Source organism: Crinia signifera, chromosome 1 (assembly GCF_055691185.1).
Source record: "Crinia signifera chromosome 1, ASM5569118v1, whole genome shotgun sequence".
Lineage (NCBI taxonomy): Eukaryota > Metazoa > Chordata > Amphibia > Anura > Myobatrachidae > Crinia > Crinia signifera.
The window spans coordinates 408,984,052-409,006,358 of NC_139217.1; the positions used below are offsets into that span (position 1 = coordinate 408,984,052).

At 40.1% G+C, this 22,307-nt stretch overlaps 1 protein-coding gene across 1 annotated transcript in view; it reads left to right on the forward strand.

Annotated features, from left to right (window-relative positions):
* The window catches only part of PCSK1 (proprotein convertase subtilisin/kexin type 1), a 63,772-nt gene extending 45,363 nt beyond the window's left edge, over nt 1-18,409 (forward strand). The window contains exons 12-14 of the mRNA XM_083151754.1: nt 5,645-5,778; nt 9,055-9,216; nt 14,090-18,409. Of these exons, the coding sequence (XP_083007880.1) occupies nt 5,645-5,778; nt 9,055-9,216; nt 14,090-14,416 (623 nt within the window). The 3' untranslated portion in view covers nt 14,417-18,409. The remainder of the gene's footprint in view (nt 1-5,644; nt 5,779-9,054; nt 9,217-14,089) is intronic.
* The last annotated feature ends 3,898 nt before the right edge of the window (nt 18,410-22,307 follow it).

Consider the following 22,307-nt stretch of genomic DNA (forward strand, 5'->3'; position numbering starts at 1 on the left):
ACTCTCACCACTGCAATCCATTTTAAATGCTGCTGCTAGGCTGATCTTCCTTGCAAAACACTCATCGTCTGCTGATCCGCTCTGCCAGTCCCTCCATTGGTTGCCTGTATCTTACCGTATTCAATATAAAACACTTCTACTTGCATATAAAGCTATTAACCATACTGCACCAGCATATATCTCTTTACTTATAACAAAATATCTCCCATCTGGACCACTCCGCTCTGCACAAGATCTGCGTCGCTCTTCTGCACGGATCACTAGCTCCCATTCACTATTACATGACTTTCATCGGGCTGCTCCCATCCTATGGAATGCCCTTCCACAATAAGACTCTCCACTAGTCTCCAAGCTTTCAAGTGTTCCCTGAAAACTCACCTCTTCAGGCAAGCCTATCATATTTAAGGACCACACGCATAACCCTCTGAGGCACTTATGTATTATATAGCTTCCCTTCTGGACTTGTAACTTGGTGGGACTGCTATTACTGGTGCCTGTCCTTGTGTTTCCCTCCTATATCCCTATAGATTGTAAGCTTACAGCAGGGCCCTCTAACCTACAAGTCTGTCTGTTGTTACCCAGTTTGTTTTATCACTGTCTACTATTGTAAAGCGCAACGGAATCTGCTGCGCTATATAAGAAACTGTAAATTAAAAAAATATATATTAATGCAAACACCCACAATAATAACAATAACAATAAGGCATGGCAAATATTGGCACTGTCACGGCTGATGGATTGGATGAAGTCGTGTGGTGCTCAGGGACAGGAGACGGAACAGAAGAAGAAGGATTAAAATGTGCAGGTTTAATGAAGAATTTCATAAACTATTACTCAAATACTTCTTTAAGTGACAGTTAGTGGTAAACAAAAAATAACACAGGCAAGGTACTTGGAAAGGATAAGGCAATGTCCGTGGAAACGTAAAGTTCAAGTAGGTAATGAGGTTGGCTGGATAAGACTGGTTGTGGTAATGCTCCGGAAAAGAAGGTGGTACTGATGGCGGACACAATTGGATCCTTGGGCTGAAAGAGGATGGATAAGAGTCTCTGAGAGGTGGATCTGGAGGTGGTAGCTCGGAAGTATGGACTGGCTGCTGGACTTGGCAGGAACTGCAGCGATGGGGTCTGAGGCAGCTAAACGGATCTGACGGCAGAGCATAAGAGGCAAGGGCACCAGGAGAGTCAGGAGTCTGCTTAGAGAACTGAACAGCTCTAGAGACTTTTTGTGCTGACCCTGAACAGCCCTAGGCAGATCCCCTATATCCCTAGATGGCAGCTGCCATTGGATGTCAGGGTAGTATGGGCAGAAACCCCTGACCTGGCCCAATCTCTGTTTTGTCCTGAAGCAAGATGGCGGCACCGGCCTCCCGGCGTCACCAATCACAGACACAGTGCTGCACTCCCCAGCTTCCCCTGCTGCCGTCCTCACGCCAGGAGCCGCTGCCGCCGTCCACGAGCTGGGAGCTCACACACGCTAGCCGACGGCAGGCACGGACGGGTGAGTAGTATGCCCGCCGTGCTCTGCCGCGGCGGCGTGTGACAGGCGCACTGTATAAGATGAATGAAAGCACGAGCACAACATGAAGGAAACATGCAGGAAAATGAACATGGCCACTAAGATATCAAGAACATTAATGAGGAAGAGCATAGGAAATAAAAAGTAATGATGTGCTAAATTTAAAGGAATACATTCCAATTAAATCATTCATTCAGTCCATTGGGTCTGACCGTCTGTAGCCGGTAAATCCACTTGGATTCCAATTTTAATAACAAACCATCCCGATTGAAGAGGAGGTGATCGGAATAGTTTGTTATTAAAATTGGAATCCAAGTCGCAAGCAGCCGCTAGCCGGATCATGCAGACTGGGTAAGTATATATTTGTGTCCCGCTATTTAACGGTTGTTCACCTGTTGTTATCAGGTTCCATGTCATCTTGACAAAAATGCCAGGAGCATTGAAACGTTGACGCCTGTTTACCATGTTACCTGATTGTTTGATTGGGGGAAATGTAATAGGATCAGAGATTCAGAAAGTGAGAGATTTGGTAAGAAATCTCCAGGTTTTTTAAAGCGGCAATCATAAACACTGCAAAAACAAACTGTGTAAATGATTGCCACTTTAAAAAAAATTGGAGATTTCTTACCAAATCTCTCACTATCTGATTCGTCACCCTATTAAATGTCACTCCTGGAGTGACTTCTCTCTTTACATATATATACTCCCACAGAAAATCTATTGAAATACAGCACTGTGATATGTTTTAACATAAATGGCATATAGCAAGTCTAATTATGTACAGTAAACTGCTATATAAACAAACCATATACATAAAAAACTTGTTATACACAACTACTACAAAACAGCATACTGGAGATGATATATACCAAGACTAATGATAAACAGTAAACATCTACACTACCATATAGATGAGATAGAATAAGACTATTGTAAAGAGCCATATAAACATATAGGGGTACATTTACTAAGATACGATTCTATTGATGAAGGGATGTTGCGAATAGCAACAAACCAGATGCTATCTATTATCTTCTAGAAGGTGCTAAATAAATAAGAAATAGAATCTGATTGGTTGCTATAGGCAACATCCCATCCTCAACTCCCATATTAGTAAATTTACTCCATAAAGTCATATAACACTAATAATACACAATGAAATACATAACCATATAAATGATATATTGCAAGACTATTGCACAATAAATAGCTACACAACTTCATAGACGATGTATAGCAAGACAAATTACATACAGTACAGTATATTTATACAAGCACATCGATGATATATAAAATAATTATATAACACATTATACAACAAAACATCCCCAAAATTGTATATACAATGATTAAAGATGCACAGAAAATAGCTACTCTACTACGTAGATGGAATAAAACAAGACTAAGGTAAACATTAGTCACATCTCATTAGACACTCTAATCATGTACAGAACAATAGATTACATACAGTATACCAAGTCTGTGACCTTTGGAGTGCTCCCGGAAGTCATGTCCAAGTCACTCTAATAAATGACTACTATAATTCCACTGACAGGATAATGGGTCATTTCTCACTATGTTACTGCTATGCCTTAACGCTCCAATTAAAATAATTGGCCAGACAGTATTGGTTGATTTATGCAAACTTCATGTATATAAACAGTATATATATATATATATATATATATATTATCCAGAAAATGTCCGTGCACTCCCCGCTCTACATGCGTCTCTGCCCGGGTGCCTTCCCTTGATGGATTCCCCACCATTATAGCACAGCAAAAGAAACAGGCGTCACTCCGGGTCTTTAGGTGAAAACAAACGTGAAATGTTACTTGTATAAACGGTCTACGCCATTTTGGGATTTCTCCCGTCATCAGGACCAAGGGAGTAATCCCCAAATGGCGTAGACCGTTTACACAATTAAAGTTCCACATTTGTTCTCACCTAAAGACCCGTAGTGATGCCTATTTCTTTTGCTGTGATATATATATATATATATATATATATATATATATATACTGTTAACAACACAATCATCTCCCCCGTTCCCCAACTCCGCTGCCTGGGTGTCACTCTTGACTCCTCCCTCTCCTTTGCACCCCACATCCAAGCCCTGGCCCATTCTTGCCGGTTCCAGTTACGCAACATTGCTCGCATCAGGCCCTTTCTCTCACAGAGTGCAACTAAGCTGATCATCCACTCATTGGTCATCTCACGGCTCAACTACTGCAATGTTCTCCTCACCGGCCTCGCTCAATCCCAACTGGCTCCTCTCCAATTTGTCCTCAATGCTGCAGCCAGGCTTATCTTCCTCTCCCGCCGCTCTAATTCTGCCACTCCCCTTCAACAAAATCTGCACTGGCTCCCATTCCCCTACAGAATCCTCTTTAAACACCTCACACTCACATACAGGGCCATCTCTAATTCCATTGCTCCATATATCTCTAACCTCATCTCCATTCATACACCCTCCCGCCCTCTACGGTCGGCTGACGACTGTCGTCTCTCCTCCACCCTGATCACTGCTTCCCATGCTAGAGTACAGAACTTTCCCCGTGCTGCACCCCTTCAGTGGAACGCACTCCCTCGCTCCATTAGACTCTCCCCGACCTTGCAAAGCTTCAAACTCACCTATTCATCAAAGCATACCCGTCCACTGCATAAACCAGATGGTTCTCCGACCCCTTGCCTGTTTACATCCTGCTATCTAACCACCACCCACTTGCTTGCACCTCTTGTAATCTGTCTGTCTCCCCTTCCTACTAGATTGTAAGCTCTCTGAGTAGGGCCCTCTTCCCTCCTGTCGTCTAAGCCCACTTCTCTTCACATGTCACTCACAGCTCTCCTATACTCCAACACTCAGTGACCATCTTCGTCTGCATACTCATCTCCATCATTGGCATCAAGCCTCTAGTTGTATGTTGATTGAGTACTCACTACTTCTATCCAAGCTGTAATGTGTATTGAACTGTGGCACTCTTTATTTGTACTGTATTTTTGTTATTTATTCAATGTTATGCCAAGCTTTGTCTCCCTGTATTGTTCCTTTGTACGGCGCTGCGAAACACTTGTGGCGCCTTATAAATAAAATAATAATAATAATAATAATAATAATATATGATCCAAATCTGCCGGCACTCACTTTAAGAAATATCCAGCTGGCCTGGATGCCTGAATAGAAAACAAAAAAGAAGTCTAAGGGAAATAACGGCACTCCAGAGGTGGATATAACTTAAAAATAACATAATGAAATAAATCATGATTTAATACACCATATTTGTTTGAAATTATATCCGCCTCTGGAGTGCCGTTATTTCCCTTAGCCTTCTATATCCATATAAATAGATAGATAGATAGATAGATAGATAGAGAAGTAGAGACAAGCAGCGGCACTCAAAAGGATTTTCCAACAAACATGTATTAAAGATGACCAAAATCAACGTTTCACGCCCCACACCTTGACAAAGGGGCGTCCCAGCCCCGAAACGTTGGTTTTGGTCATCTTTAATACACGTTTGTTGGAAAATCCTTTTGAGTGCCGCTGCTTGTCTCAACTTCTCTCTACCAATTTGATCAAAAAGGCACTGCGGTAGTTGCACCAATTGGGAGAGTGCCGTGCCACTACGAACTCATATATATACTGTATATAATAGTAATTAGATCAACATAGCCTTGTAGTGAAATGTAAAACAAGCACACTAAAGTCCAAAACTCATATACATTTATTATAAAAGTCTCTTATTCCACACAATACAGGTGGTTTATCCAGACTGTTAAAAGGTTCAATGGTGTGTTATTATTATTTCAGAGTAGCAAACGGATGTCTCCAACGCGTTTCGTCCCTACATGGGACTTCATCAGGGATTGCTATAAACATAGAAAAAGCACATTTCAGAAAAACCTTTTCAACAATTTTATACACATACATGTAAAAATGCTGTACTTAGGACTTTACTTTGAAGTCAGATGATTTATATATATATATATATATGTATATATATATATGTATATATATATATATGTATATATATATAACTATACAGTGTATGCATACACAACATATTTTGTCTACATGAATATAAAAATTTAGCTCAGGAGTAATACTTACCATCTTTATATGCAGGAACCAAAACCGTCCTTTTGACTGAAAGAGAAAGAGACGTATCCACAAATGGTTTTAAAAATTGGGCCTTTATGTCGGTTCACACCTGGGGAGAAGACCCAGCAGGCATCTGGACTGTCAAAATCAATGATGTGGTAAGTATATATAGTAGCTCCTCAGATGGATATAAATGTTATATTAGTAAGCTGATAAACATCGCAAGACATGAAGGGTGAAATTTACAAAGATGTGAAATACACTTCACAGGTCATGTTGCTATGGGCAACCAATCAGAAGCTACTTCTTACTTATTTACCACCCTCTAGAACAGCGGTTCCCAACCCATGGTACGCGTACCACCGGGGGTACGCGCTGGTCTTGCAGGGGGTACGCAAACCAGTCGCCGCTAATGGCGGCTGCGTGACCCGGCACATGCGCAGGACGCCGGGTCACGCCGCTGTGGCTGGAAGGCAGTAAGAGGGGTTCCTGGGGGTATGCGGCGCCGGCTTCTGAGCCTGAGGAGAGGAGAGTGCATTGCGCATCTCTCCTACCCCTCACCGTGCTTCCCTGTGACTGGGCCGCCCGTCAGCCAATCAGAGCTTGCAGGCCGGCAGCCAATCAGGAGCCGGCCTGCAAACTTTGATTGGCGGGCAGCCCAGTCACAGTGAAGGGAAGGAGAGATGCGCAGTGTGCTGTACTCTCCTTCCCTGAGAGAAGAAGGCAGCGGCGGCAGCTACAGTGACTGCAGGGGACACTGGACTGTCCTCTCCCCGGCAGCAGCATCAATGGTGAGTGTGCTGCTGCTGGGAAACACTGTGGGGGGCATTGGCACTGTGGCGGTATACTTATTGCTGGCACTGTGGGGGCATATTTATTGCTGGCACTGTGGGGGGCATTGCTGGCACTGTGGGGGCATACCATATTGCTGGCACTATGGGGGCATACCTAATTGCTGGCACTGTGGGGGCTTACTTGTTGCTGGCACTGTGGGTGGCATTGCTGGCACTTTGGGGCCATACGATATTGCTGGCACTGTGGGGGCATACCATATTGCTGGCACTGTGGGGGGCATTGCTGGCACTGTGGGGGCATACCATATTGCTGGCACTGTGGGGCATTTTTATAGATGGCACTGTGGGGGGAATTGCTGGCACTGTGGTGGCATACCATATGGATGGCACTGTGGGGGCGTACCATATGGATGGCACTGTGGGGGGCATTGCTGGCACTGTGGGGGCATACTTGTTGCTGGCACTGTGGGGCATTGCTGGCACTATGGGGGCATACTTGTTGCTGGCACTATGGGGGCATACTTGTTGCTGGCACTATGGGGGCATACTTGTTGCTGGCACTGTAGGGGCATTGTTGGCACTGTGGGCGCATACCCAGTACCATGGGGTCATACCTGGCACCGTGGTGGCATTCCTGTTTCTGGCACTGTGGGGGAATACGTGGCACCATTGGAGCATATGTGTATCTGGCACTTTTGGGGGCATATGTGTATCTGGCACTATTGGAAGGCTAACGTGATCCCCTGGAATGTCTGTTGCTTCAGTAATAGAGATTTGACAGTGTTCTGTTATTTTATATGCTGTCTGCAGAATGGGCTGAGCTTATATTGTGGTCAAGTGGTTGCACTTTTTTTTTTTCTCGTCATTGCCAGTATGAACGCTATGTTTTATATTTGGTACCAGAATGATTTTTGTAGTATAAACTGGGCACTAGAATCTTTTTGGATATCATACATCAGCATGTTCTTAAATTCATCTGAAGACATGGCACATACCACCACAGTGAAAATGGGGGAATGACTTGCCCCTGTTAAGCCACACCCTTCAAATGAGACCACACCCCTTTTTAGGCCACACCCCCTAAACGGTTTCACGAGGGGGTACTCATAAATGAAAAGCCTAATCAAGGGGTACGGGAGAAAAAAAGGTTGGGAACCACTGCTCTAGAAGATAGAAGACATCTTAGTAAATTTCACCCGAAGTGTCTAGATTTACAGATGTGTACATCTAGTCTCAATATTACATGCAGCAGGAGATGCTGGGCGTGAGCGAACTGACACATCCCGTGCAACTCCCATACTTTTTACATATAATGTGACTTGGACACAGGAGATAGGAGACTCTGCTGATTAATTTGATAAGCAACACTTATCTATCTATCTGTGTGCGACCGAGTGTGTATCAAGCACAACAAGCACAACAGAACTTGTTATGGTAAAACGCTGCAGTTGCAAAATTGTAGCACTTCCGCGACTCAGTTGCACACAGATATACACGTGTTACATATGAAAGTAATCGGAACCGTCTCCTGGTGCAAACTAGCTGCACTGCATTGTCTTAGAAGCATTTTGGCAAAAAAATGCAAACAACATTCCCAATGCTTGCAAAGTCTGATGGGACCTGGCATGCCAACGGCAGTGTTTGGTGTGACTGTATCAAAAATGTATGAGGGCCAGAGGAGGCTCCAGAGGGGGGCTGCAGCACAGTTCATAATTCAAATAGAGGAGCCACAGTAACTGCCAGTGAGTCCGTTTGGAGTGGCAGTTGGTGTAGCTCCCCTATTTGAATTTCAACTGTCCTGTAGCCTCCCCTCTAGAGATGAGGACACCTATGTATATTCTACATATATCTATATTACATTTTTAAAGTTATGCACTCATTGCTTTTAATCTAGATGATGTACAGTGGGGGACATTTACTAAGATGGGAGTTCTAGTTCACATAGGATGTTGCTATTGGCAACCAATCAGAATCTACTTCTTATTTAGTAAGCACCTTCTAGAATAAAATTTGATTGGTTGGTTGCCCATAGCAACATCCCATCTTAAATAGAACTCCCATCTTGGTGAATTTCCCCTACTGTACCGACTGATAAACAGAGTTAATCTGAGAATGTATTATATTCATTTTATCATTAATTGCTACATGATAACAGATCACTGCCTATTCCTATCTTATTCCTTTTCTGCACATATGCTGCCCTGTTCCTTTGCATTACTTACTAATATTCTTCAAATGCATCCTATTCCCTCCCATGCTGTAGTAGCACCCCCCCCCCCCCCCCCCCCCCTGCTTCCTACACCTTTATAGAGCTTTCCTCTACTCTATCTACTGGCAAGTCTTTCTCTCTTGTAGGGAGAAGGATCAGTCCTTTGAGAAGTTACCCATTAGCTTCTAGCTATAAATAACCTAGTGCTGTCTATAAAATGACATTTAGAAGCTGATTGGTTGCTATAGGCATCTAAACCACTTTATCTCTATAGCAGGTTTGATCTATCCCCTCAATAATGCCTATTGCTTCATCATCTTACCATTGTAAACAATCAAGTGTTTCTTTCTGACTTTTGAACCATTATCTGACTCAAGGATTTTATATCTGCTTTTAAAATATAGCAACATAAAATTGTTATTATTATTTAGTCTGGAAGAAAACAAAATGAGGGAAGAATCGAAAGCTGGAGACTACTTCTGCATGGAACATCGACTCGTCCAGACCACATGACCCAACCAAGAGTCTACACTTCCTATAATGTGGTTCAGAATGATCGCAGAGGTGTGGAGAAAGCAGGAGACAATGAAAAGGTATGTAATTACTTCATGCTGTACAGTGGTGTAGCAAATATTTAGGCCCACCTAGCTATCATTGCATGACTGCCATTATGTATAATGTGTAGGAAAAATATTTCCAAATTATTATTTAAAAATGTTGTGCATCCCAGGAGCTCCCATGCTTGCTCTACAGTTCCTCCGGTGCAATATTATTCAGTTCTGATATTTCACCATCAACATCTAGAGCATATATATGTACAGCCCAAAGTAAGTTCCTTTACTCCTATGCTGGTACACAAAATCACATGCTTTAAAATGCCCCAGTGCAGACATAAGGTAATTCAGTCTATGTACAGAACTTAAACACCCCCAATGTACGCCAAAAATGTTGTTGAGCCCTAAAATCATGTAAGACTGGTAAAGATTGCACATAATTGCAATTGCATGTGATATAACCCAGTTTATAATCAGATCATCCACTGGGACATGTTCCATATGGTACATAGGGGTGATTCAACACCATTTGGAACAGGGCAAATTCGGCTCTGTTCCAATGGCGGGAGGTCTGCGAATGTGTAAGCGTTATTTTCCGCTAGCGGTGTGCTTGCAGGGTGGATACTGTAAACCTATCGATGTGTTGTAATTGTCTAATGTTGTGATAAGTGTGTTACCTGTGATAGAATACTAGGGAGGAGAGAGGCACGCGATATAAGTGGCGAACGCTGTACTTTGTGCAAGCGTTCAGCAACGTGCCTTGATAGAGAGAGAGAGAGACGGTGCGCCAACAGCATTGAGAGCTTTGTTTCAAACACAGTGTGTCTGGACACATTTACCGGCTGCAAGACCGTATATACCACTTAGACTTGCAATTATCCCAGTTATCATATACTGAGAGTGAACGGGTCATACCAAACTGACCAGGACGACGATTGCAGCATATAATCCATTAAGGATAGATCTGCACTTATTAAGTGCCATGTGCCATTTGTCTGCTATTGTTTGGTGGTAAATCCCTACAAATCCTTATAATAAACGGCTAACACCACTACTATAGGGATCCTTCATTTAATGAGATGCCCTTTATTACTTCTAGCCACAAACTGTGATATATGACAACTCTGATAGCATATTAGAAGCCACCAGAATAGCTGTATTTTACACGGCCGTTAAGTGTTATCAGTGGGTGAAGCTAGTGGGTGAAAGGGATCCCCACATATTATAACCAGCCAACCTCTCATTAATTAAAATATCAGTTGGAGTTAATTTCACTATTAACCCAATCGGTACAGGCATTCTCGCAAATTAGCACCTCCAACAAATTGTTACCAATCTCCTCTGTAGTAAAACAGTAAATGAAATGAAATTAAATGTTTCAAAGTATTGCAGACAAATCCCAGGCTACATAGCCTTTATTAAAGGGAATACGTCTGAAAAACTGTACATCTGTAAATCGTTAAAAATAATAAGTGGTTATCAGTGTGCCACCTGCTCGCCACCTTATTGTAAACACTCATTGTCTTTGTCTTCATTTCACTCGATGTTGAATGTGTTTTTTATTTTATATTTCGCAGCCTATTTTATCGTTATCTAATAAAAGTTACATTTTAAGAAATTTCAGGTGCACAACACCAAGGGAGATACTTTTTTCTCTCTTTCTTTGTATCATATTTGCGCATGTGCAGATCCTGTTAGCGAATGGCTGTGGCGAGTTACACACTCACTGGGCTGTTTGTTTTTGCGGGGAAGGAGGGCCGGGGGCAGACGGTGGCGGGAATGGGGCTTGCCCGTGAAAACGCCCAGCATTTTATGGGCATCCCCATGAAAATGCTGGGCGTTCCCATGGGAACGCAGGCAGGCCAGTGCCTACTGGGGGGCGTGCGGCTGACATCACAGGACGTCAGTGACCACCCCTATTTGTTGGACACCGAAGGAAATAAGAGTCAGTTGAAACTGACTTTTATTTCCGAAGTGGAAAGAAAGAATAATTTCTCTTCCCTTCGGCCCCATGTGAGGGGATTTGTTCTTGGACACATCCTTTCCCATGTTACTCAGGCAATGCGAGCGGCTTGGGAGTTTGGGAGGCGGGCATTTGTCGGGGTGGCAGGCAGAATTAAGCTGCTTGTTTAGCAGTGAACGACTGCTGCTTGACAAGCAGTGTTGAATCACCCTCATAAAGTAAATGTAAATGTTTCACACAAGCTGGAGTTGTTAGTTGATAACATATTTAGACATGAGTTACATAATTCAGCACATGCTTCTCTGGTAGTTAAATAAAATGAAACATCAAAATCAGAGAATACAGTATGGTAAAAGTTGTGTCTGCATGAGTAGATAAACAGGTAATTTGGAGAATGTTCCTGTTTCCTACTTGTTTGCATAGTCAGGTGCACAAAGCAATGTAGGTGGTTTGAGTTGAGAATAATGTCTCAGACGTTTGGTAAAGGGTCGAAAATAAAATAAAAGTAGTGCTTACCAATGAGGAATTTTAGAATAAAAAAACCATTTATTATACATGATAGATGTAATAAAAAAAACATATAAAACATAAGAACTTATCCATGAAAAAGCTGCCCCTAGAGGCAGCGAAACGCGTTGGTTGCTGCCACTCTTCTGGCCCCTAACTGCCACCCACGCATTGTGCACTTGTGGGTCCAACCAGCAGCCTCTTTCAACTTCTGCTATTGGAGAACTGTTCTCTGGGAACTTCAGGATTCCTTTCCAGATCATCGTGATTCCAAAGTGGAGAGAGTTCCATCTTTATCACCACAAGGAGATAACAGCTACAAAGGCAGTCCTAAATGGATACAAGACTCCATGGTGACCCGCAGTGGTAAATATACCCACCTCTAATTGTCTGAATCCAGTGGAAAGTACCATTCAATTCCCCTACTTGAACGTTTTCCTCCACATTGTTCTACCACCCAGGCGGTATACATAGGAGCGGAACCTTACAATATTAAGATCAGTGGCAACCAGAGGGCTCTGATAGAGATTATTCTTTTAAAACCATACCCCATATTCATTTATTGCTGAAGTACTTATGTTTTATATGCTTTTTTTTATTACATTTATCATGTATAATAAATGTGTTTTTATTCTAAAATTCCTCATTGGTAAGCGCTACTTTTATTTTATTTTCTGTCTTTTTCTACCTAGGGACCTACTCAGTCCCTCAAGTAGAAGCTTTCTTGGCCACACACACCTTAGCAGTGCCCATCTGACCACCTTAGGGTGGCCTTGTTCTTTGTTTGGTAAAGGGTGTAGGGTCTGCGCTTTTTCATTTAACTGTTGACAGTTTGTGTTTACTCTAGGGCAGGGGTCCTCAAATTATTTTGCGCTGGGACTCCATCAGACAATAAAAATAATGACAGGACCCCAGCAAGTTACTGCAGAAGGTCATCACATCACATGTGTAGTCAGCAGACAGCACATACATGGCAGCATTGCTGAGGCACAAAATGATGGGAGTAGTCTAAAATAACAGACATTTCAACAGAATTGTCAGACTCCTTGAATTACTGACTGAGATTAAGAAAGTAATCAGCCTGATGGTCACAACATGGAGTCGTGACCCCATGCTGAGAAGGTCGGGACCCACAGTTTGAGAACCGCTGCTCTAGGGAATCATTGGGGGTTATTCAACCCTCAGCTTGAAATGATAATAAAAGATGGGTGCTTAACCCTTTGAATGATAAGTGAATTTGTCAAAATACTGTAGGTGTGAAGGAAGCAAACATTTTTATTCGTCATAATGACCTGTAATAACACAACCAAGAAAATACAGTGTGGGAAGCACTCCTATTGAAAACTTTGAAGAGTCCTTCTTAAATATCTGTTAATACTTAATATCTTCGCCTTGAGTATATCCATCCAAGTCAAAGGTTTCAGTTGTACATGAAAAACAAAAATAAGAAAACATATGGTGTAGCCAGTTTTATACAAAAACAGTCTCAGTATAGAGAAAAACTAAAGAGTTTATTAACTCTATTTTTAGCGGCGTACCCAAGTGTGGTGATTCATATTCATAAAGGTATCTTTGTTTGTGGGTGCATAGTGGTACCCTCTGCCTTCCAGTATCCAACCACACCCCTGTGGAAATGATGGAAAGGTAGAGTACCTAACTTACAGTAAAATGTAGCTGTGTAATTCACATCAAGGTTTCTTTAGTAGGGTTTTCTCCCTTCTTATTTGTTACTTATGGTACTCCCAACATCAAGTGACAGAACCGAAAATTAAACAAACAAGGTTCTGTATCAGCAGTAATATGTAAACAATTTTTTTTTTAAATGATCACGATATGGAAATAAAAACAGTAAAAAAATTGACACAGTGTAACTAGAACCAGCTTAGCAGATGATGGTATTAACAGCTATTTCGCTGAGTAAAGGGTAAAAAAGGTCCAGAATTTTGGCCCCTCACCTAGGTGGTGTAATTTCTGTCAACTGCTAGTTGGGTGTATACAGTACCTGTCTCTCTATAGGCAACAAATCTGTTAATCTCATCAACTGCTAAGGTGGTTCTGGTGACACTGGGGTTTATTCTAGTTCATTCTTTCTGACAAAATCCTTCTTAGATGGACAAAACCATGTGCACTGCAGGGGGGCAGATGTAACATGTGCAGAGAGAATTAGATTTGGGTGAGTTATTTTGTTTCTGTGCAGGGAAAGTACTGACTGCATGATTTTACACTTCAATATAGATCTCACTTTGAAGAAAAACCCCACCCAAATCTAATTCTCTCTGCACAAGTTACATCTGCCCCACCCGCAGTGCACATGGTTTTGTCCATCTAAGAAGGATTTTGTCAGAAAGAATGGACTAGAATAACCCCCACTGTGTGCAAAGGTTTGATGGTGCAAAGGATGTTGTGACTAAACCAGCATTCCCTTGTTTCTTGTTGTTTCAGGAACCCACCAATGGAAAACCATCTACTGTAAAACCAACTTCTGAAATGAGTGATGAAATAGAAGAAGCTGTTAAGTCGAAAGCTATTCTCCACCTCCTGAAGAATGCCTTTGACAGAGAAGGACCTCCATTTGATGATAAAATTACTGAAATACCTAAGCACCATTATTATTATGCTCTGAATAAAATAAGCAAGCAGCCAGATGTCAATGACAGAGACAACAACCTATACAATGAATATATAGATCGATTCTATAAAAAGAAAAATTACAAGCATAGAGATGATCTTTTATTGCAAGCTCTACTGAATATTGTAGAAAAGGAATAGTAGAATTAATTATACTTTACAATGTTGGAAACATGCCACCGCCCTTTTTATTTTTATTTTAGATTTTCATGAAAATTACAAAAATGAGTCAAGCTGCCAAGTCAGTGCGGAAGAACTTGTATATAGTCAATGAGGAAAACAACATACAAATGACACATGTACAACTTACACATAAAACATAGTAATTCAAACAAATAATCCTTAGGTCTAGAGACACAACTAAACATTTATTGGCCCCAAAGCAATGCTTTCAAAGGACCCTCATGTATCGCCCAGTAGTAAAAAACTCAAATTCATTCCTGGGGCTATGATCGGAAAGGTGGATTCCTCCTCATCTGTAGACCTTATAGAAGCTGTAGTCTCTGCACCTATAGCAGTGATGCCAATGTTGTGAACATCTGACATTAAGATAGATGGGTACATTCCTTTAGAAATTCAGATATAATAATTGCCAGGGTGTGACAAAGATATAGAATATTTATAAAAACTGGTGCAATTCAATAGTATATAAAAATAAAGAGGAATAATTAACCCAATCAACAAATGAGAAATTGACATAAATTTGCTTTATGCGCCAGTAAAATATGATCTACAAGCCGATTGTTTGTTATCAACACTATGTCCATGGCGACATTCTGAATGTTGACATCATTACTTCATACCCTAAAGTTCATGGATTTACCATATTTGTTCGTAGTCATTTTCATTTTCTATTTCTCTTAAAGTTCTTTTGCAGAAACATTGGTACTTATGTATTATCTGGACTCCCATGTTAAATGCATCCCATTTTTTCATACCCTTACTATCCAACTACGCATGGAGTTGATTTTATATAGTGTGGCGAGCGCAGCGAGCCACCGTGCCCGAAGCGTGGCGAGCGCAGCGAGCCCCGCGAGGGGACTCGGTCTCATAAGAAAAACGGGAGTCCAGATATTACATAAGTACCGAAACATTTTTTTTTTTTTATATTTAATCATTTGATTTCTTGGAGCCCGAATCTATTCTTAATTAACACTTAATTTACACTCTTTTGTGACCACGCTGTTGATAACTACACAAAAGATGTTGCATTTTTCTCTTACAACAGAAACTGCATCTTTGGAATTTTAATTGATTAAAATCGTTCAGTCTGTATCAAACATGATTACAAGAAAACTAAAACCTTACACAGTTACATATATAAAAATTCTATAAACTTTTTCAGTCCAATTTTTTTTAATTATGACATTTAAAATGTTGACATGTCAAAAAGTCAACACAGGTTTTTCATGATTTATTTGAACCAACTTGTTCTTACTACACCATCCAAGTGGGCATAGAAGTAGACTGCCAAGGGCAGTGAAGCCCTGTGCCCAAAGCATGGGTATGGTCGACAAATGTCAGCATTTTATATGTCAGCATTTTGACAGTGTTAGCATTTTCACTGTTTGCTAATGCTTGTCTGTATTTTGACTGTCGGTATTTTGAATGTCGGGAAATCATACTAAACCCTCGCAATCATCACACAACACTTTGTAATAACAAAAAGTGACATGGTAAAATAAATGAACAAAGACAAGAATACACAATAAGTATGTTAAACTGGAATAATTTTTTTATTGTTATTAAATAATAACACTATATTGAATATATACACAAAGAAATATTGGCAGAAATATCATTTTTAAATATGTGCTACTTACAGTAGTTTGAGATGTGTTTTCCCCCCCTCCGGTAGTGGGGTAATATAATTAACTAATTAAATCTGCAGTATTTTTCTAACACAACCAAATTATTATATAGAAATATAATAAATATATATTTTATTCTTTTTTATGTTTACATTATTTATTATTTACTGTAACAATTTATAGAATACAACATCCAATTACAGTAGTATATGTATGATATTTAAAGCTAAATTTGACTTTACTGTATTTTATAAATCAAAATAATTTTTCTGGTAATATGTTAGTAAAAGTTTGAAAGATTGGTTCACTCTTGCTAACTTTTTAATATCAATGTGTAATGGAATTAACAACAACAAAAATATTAATGTAACATCAATGGGTTTGAATTTTACATTATGTAGTCATTCAGTCTGTGAAATTCAACCCCATTGATCTCAAGCAGATAAAACCGATGTATGTATTTGCTCTGGAATATTCTAATGTACCTACCAGCATCGGAATATAAGGTATATTTGATACAATAATAATTGTTCTTATATTCATTAGTATTTAAAAAATGTAACAAAAGAAGGTAAATCTCATGTAATAACCAGTTTACTGTACTTGAAAACAATTAATATTCAATAACAGAAATTTTGCATAGTGTATTTTGTTTATATTCATCCCGTAATAGACATGATATAGTAACAGGAATGTCTCCAACTGGCTAACTTTAACTTTCACAGTGTTATTTTCAATAAAGTGCAGATATTGTCTACTCCTGGTGATGACAGCCATTTATTTTAGCCAAAACAATATTTAGCCAATCACTTATCCAACTAGAAACCAATAGGAATAGTACTTACAGACAGAGAAAGGTAAGAGGGTCCTACTCAAAAAGTTAATCTATAAGTTGTTATTTAATACATGAGGATAATTTCAACATACTGCATACTGATCCAGCCAGATTGCAAGTGGTAGAATGTATCTACTGAGCTGTTTGATCCAGTCATACAGCAATGGAAAGAACACATTTAAGTTTTTTTTGAACTGTATAAAGATAATTTAATTGGATAGAATATCTTCTGGAAGTTATGGGGGTACTACTGAAATATGCTAAGCTTGTCAGCAGACAAGAGTTTTCAGGGAAAATATAAAGGTTTGGAGGCTAGAAGAGAGCCTTGATACACTGAGAAGTGTAATCAGGGATTCAAGAAAGTAATGAATTTTCAATAAAAGATTGAGATCTTGTGCAAAGTGGAGAACTTGAGTTGAGAGATATTTTGAGATGCATTTTGGTTTAGTCATGTCATTATATGTCAGTAGGAAGGTTTTATTCTGGACTCAGTAAAATAAATAGATTGTATGTTGTGTAAAATAAATAGATTGTATGGGCTTAGGGTTGATCCAGCACAATCTTTGAAATGATAGAAATTGATTGTTTTCTTTGGGAAGCTTCTCCAATTTATCAATTTATATTCCCCTCGGTGAGAGATCTAGAGTGGCTAACTACATTTGGAAATCATTCACATAGAGATAATACTGAAATCCATTGGAACTACAAAAGATGTGGTGTAGAGAAGAGGAACTAGAACTCTCTCTTGTACAGGAAGCGTAAAGTAGGCTGATCCAGAGAAATGTATTCTGATTTGATAAGTACAGTAGGTGGAGAACCAGCAGAGAACAGTGCCCTGAACGTCTAGTGAATGTAGTAATTGTATGAGTAGATAGTGAACCACTGTGTTAAATGCAGCAGACAGAACCTGGAAAATTAGAAGTATTATCATTTAGATATACAGTAGCAGTGATCAAATGATAAACCATTTTATTTAATGCAGTCTCAACAGAGATTTGGGAACAAAATCCTAACTGGAGAGGATATAATACTGTACGTTGTATGCTGATATAAAGCATGTCATTACAAAGTGACATTTCATAGTAACTTGTGCCACATTATCTTGCATATCGGACCAGCATCAAAAAATGGCTGCTTCCACTGTTGGCAACATGTGCACTTTATTGGGTCACTGCTAAAAAAAAACATATATATATATATATATATATATATATATATATATATATATATATATAGAGCAAATGCTAAAAAGAAAACAAAAATGCCCATTTTAAATTACTGTAAATGTTTACAAAATTGTATTGAAATTAATCCGATTTTAAAATGATGTTATAAATTGTGTCAATAAAAACATTTTCAGTAGAATATATACATTTCATAAAATAAAGTCTTTAAAAAATGGCATGTTCCAACAATAGTAAAACCAAATGTGATGTGATGTTATAATTTATTTTGTCTAATACGCCTAATACATTGTGGAAGCAGTTATCTTAGTGTGTGTTTTTAACATTACAATGAATGAGAGAACACTTGGGTACAATACACAAAACACAATCTATTTAACAAACTCTTTTAGGGTATAAAGAGAAAAAAATGTGTATGTAAAATAAAATCTTATTTTTTTAAAATAACATTATGGTCATGCTGTAACAAGGGTTGGCAGATTTTTCAGTACTATGCTGGGCACACATATGTGAAATACTATATAAGCCTGACAAAACAATATGTATAACGTTAGCAGGTTTGTACAATGGATATGTATGTAAATGACGTCATTCCTGGACATAACAGGTCAGCCCAGTATCACAGCCGATACAATATATAATGCAGATATATTGATGTATCTGTGTGTTTGTATGGGCGATCTCCTGACCAACACGTTATGCAGCCACAGGAACTGCCAACAATGACATCACAAATGTGTGGGCAAACCAGCACTGAAACAAAATGACTCATCCAAATCTAACTCTCTGCACATTTTACATCTGCCCCACCTGCAGTACAGCATGGTTTTGTCCATCTGCAAAACCTTCAGCCTTGCTCTCAGGACTGAATCTGGCCCAATGTTTTGGTATAACCAAAAGCCAAACACAGACTATTATTATTAATAGTTATTTTTTTAATAATATACTGTAGCTCACCTTTTTTAAAGGATCGACAGAAGAAAGAGACAGGGCCGGATTAAGGTTTGTGGGGGCCCTGGACAAAAAGGTCTGTGGGGGCCCTCCTCCGCCGGATGGAGGCATCATCTCCCCCCAGCCTCCGCCGGATGGAGGCATCATCTCTACCTCCGTCTGATGGAGGTGTCATCTCCCCCCCCTTCCCTGTACCTTTGCAGTGTGAGGGTGGGTGACAGGCAGCGCAGGGTGGGTAGCACTGGCGGGCAGGGGGTCCCTGCTGCTTATGTGAAGTGAGCGGCGGAGTCCCTGCAGCAGATGGGAACTAGTAACTACTGTAGTTCCCATCTGCTGCTGGTTATGGCCAGCAGAGTTGCCAGATCATCCCTTTAACAATGGCACATATGAATTACACAGGTTCTTCACTGCTAATCAAATGTAATGACAGTTTGTATGAACTCTGACACCTCCTAACCATACCAACTGGTATTACATCCCAAGAGCAGTCAAGAACCTTAAGGGGATGATCTGGCCACCCTGGTGACCAGCTCATTAGAAGGCAGCCTGCCTTTAATCAAGAACTTAGCAAAGCAGTATCAGAATTGAAAACAGAAATTGCCTCTTGGAGCTTCAGGACTGACGCTTTGGAAACCAAAACGGACGACTTATGTTGTTCAGAACAACGTTTGGATTTGGAACTTACTCGGCTCCATGATACATTTTAATTGCTCAAAGAAAAAAGAGAACCAAGAAAATTGCTCCAGGTGCAACAATCTCAAAATTCCAAATATTGCGGAATCAATGGCTAGCTCCTCTTTACAGTCTTTCCTTAAAAAAAAAAAAAATCAGCCCTTAAAAGGATTCATAAATGAAGATTGCCTACAGAGCCCTTAAAAAACAAGCCCTCTACTTCTCAGTGCTTGCAATATATTATAACTAATTGGGACACAGACCCCACTTGATCTCAACTGGACAGTCCATGTGTTTGCTTTTCTCTACCACTATACACAGGCACATATGCCTCAGCGAGGCTCCTGTCTGAGCACAGCCTGGTTTTGCAGTGTAGATGATTGCTACTTTAAAAAAACTGGAGATTTCTTACCAAATCTCTCACTTTTTGATTCGCTCACCTAATTACATTTTACCCTTTGTGTTAAAAATAAGGTGAGGAGGTTGATGCTCTGTAGCATCTTAGTCTAAATGGCTACATATATGTACATCTTATTCTTGTATGTATATATTGTGTATCCACATTATTTATGGTGTTCAACACATTTAAAAATAGATAGAAATTTACTATCGCTGTCATATGTCATTTGCAAATTTGTATTCTTGAGAGGCAAATTTACAAACCAGTCGTATTTGGATTCGTATTTAGTGGCCATATATACGGCCGCTAAATACGAATTTGTATGGACAGCCTGCACAAACATGCTTGCGTGTTAAAAGCATTGGCATTGCCATCCATTTTTCAGTGATGCGATAGCATCCAAAGTATGCCGGTACAGGTCGCACTTCAAGTTGCTATGGTGTTAGCATGCAGAAGGTGACTTCTAACGTTTGGCCTGGGATAATTGTTGCGAATACAAATTAGCAACTACAGTTATGCCCAAGTACATCGTGGTTTACAACGCGCTTTTTAGGGCTCTGACTCGCGAGTTGCAGATCGCGTTATGTCCTGCGTTATGTACCACGCCATGCAATACATAGTTTAACCACTGGGTGACTAATGCTCCACGTTAAGACTTTACGCTACGGATTTTTGCTAAACAGCCACTTTTCACTACGGATCTTGTCCTTACTTTGCGGACAGAGTGTTTGTACAGTATTTATTCGCAGAAGCAGCTACGTACGGTCATTTATGTAATTGGTACAGAAGCCATGCTAACCTTTGCTATTGCTGGATGACTACTTAAATCATTATTTGAGGACCTACAGTATCATACTTTACACTACGGATTTTGTCCTTACTTTACGGACAGAGTTATTTTATTTTATTCGCAGCCGCAGTGACGTACTGTATGGTCATGAACTGTATGTGATTGGTGCAGAAGCCATACTCACCATCTGCTATCACTATATTCAGAGGCAACAGTGGCCTAACGTGTAGAGGCACGGCTTCCCTATCTCAGTATCAGTAGTTCGATCCTCAGTTGGTTACAATATATTTTTATTTTTTAAACGTTCTTTTTTTTTTTTTAAACCAATACAGGTACTGTAGTTACAGTAGTTGGTGCTTATCAAATTCTTTCGGACTTTTCCACAAACAAAAATTCACAATGGCAGGCCTCCATGTACAGTACACGATAGTTAATACCCATACATACTACGCTACAGAGAACGTTTTTTTTCGCAAAATAGATTTAGCTTTTCAGGTAAAATTCCTTGCCTTGAGGACCGTGTTTCGGGTTTAAATTCGCTAACCATTGCTAACCAGCCACTTTTCACTACGGATCTTGTCCTTACTTTACGGACAGAGTGTTTGTACATTACAGTATTTATTCGCAGAAGCAGCTACGTACGGTCATTTATGTAATTGGTACAGAAGCCATGCTAACCTTAGCTATTGCTGGATGACTACTTAAAACATTATTTGAGGACCTACAGTATCATACTGTACTTTACACTACGGATTTTGTCCTTACTTTACGGACAGAGTTATTTTATTTTATTCGCAGCCACAGTGACGTACTGTATGGTCATGAACTGTATGTGATTGGTGCAGAAGCCATACTCACCATCTGCTATCACTATATTCAGAGGCAACAGTGGCCTAACGTGTAGAGGCACGGCTTCCCTATCTCAGTATCAGTAGTTCGATCCTCAGTTGGTTACAATATATTTTCATTTTTTTTTTTTAAACCAATACAGGTACTGTAGTTACAGTAGTTGGTGCGGTACTTCTTTACTTTCACGGCATGGCGCCGCGCGTACTTCCGGGTTACGCTCGCCACTAACTAAGTAAAATAAACGAAGTTAACACCATGCCAACGATACAGTAGTTCAAACTGTACCTCCACTATCCATGTTGGCATGGAGTTGATTTTAATTAGCGTGGCGAGCGTAGCGAGCCACCGAGCCCGCAGCGTGGGCGAGCTGGCGCCGGCAGGCCGCCATGTACACGATAGTTAATACCCATACTGTACTGCGCTACAGAGAACGTTTTTTTCCGCAACAATAGATTTCTCCAAACTCAGACACAGACCGACACCTCAGACAATAAGATGTTGATTGCAGTCATATGTACAAAATACAGTATGTTAATTGCA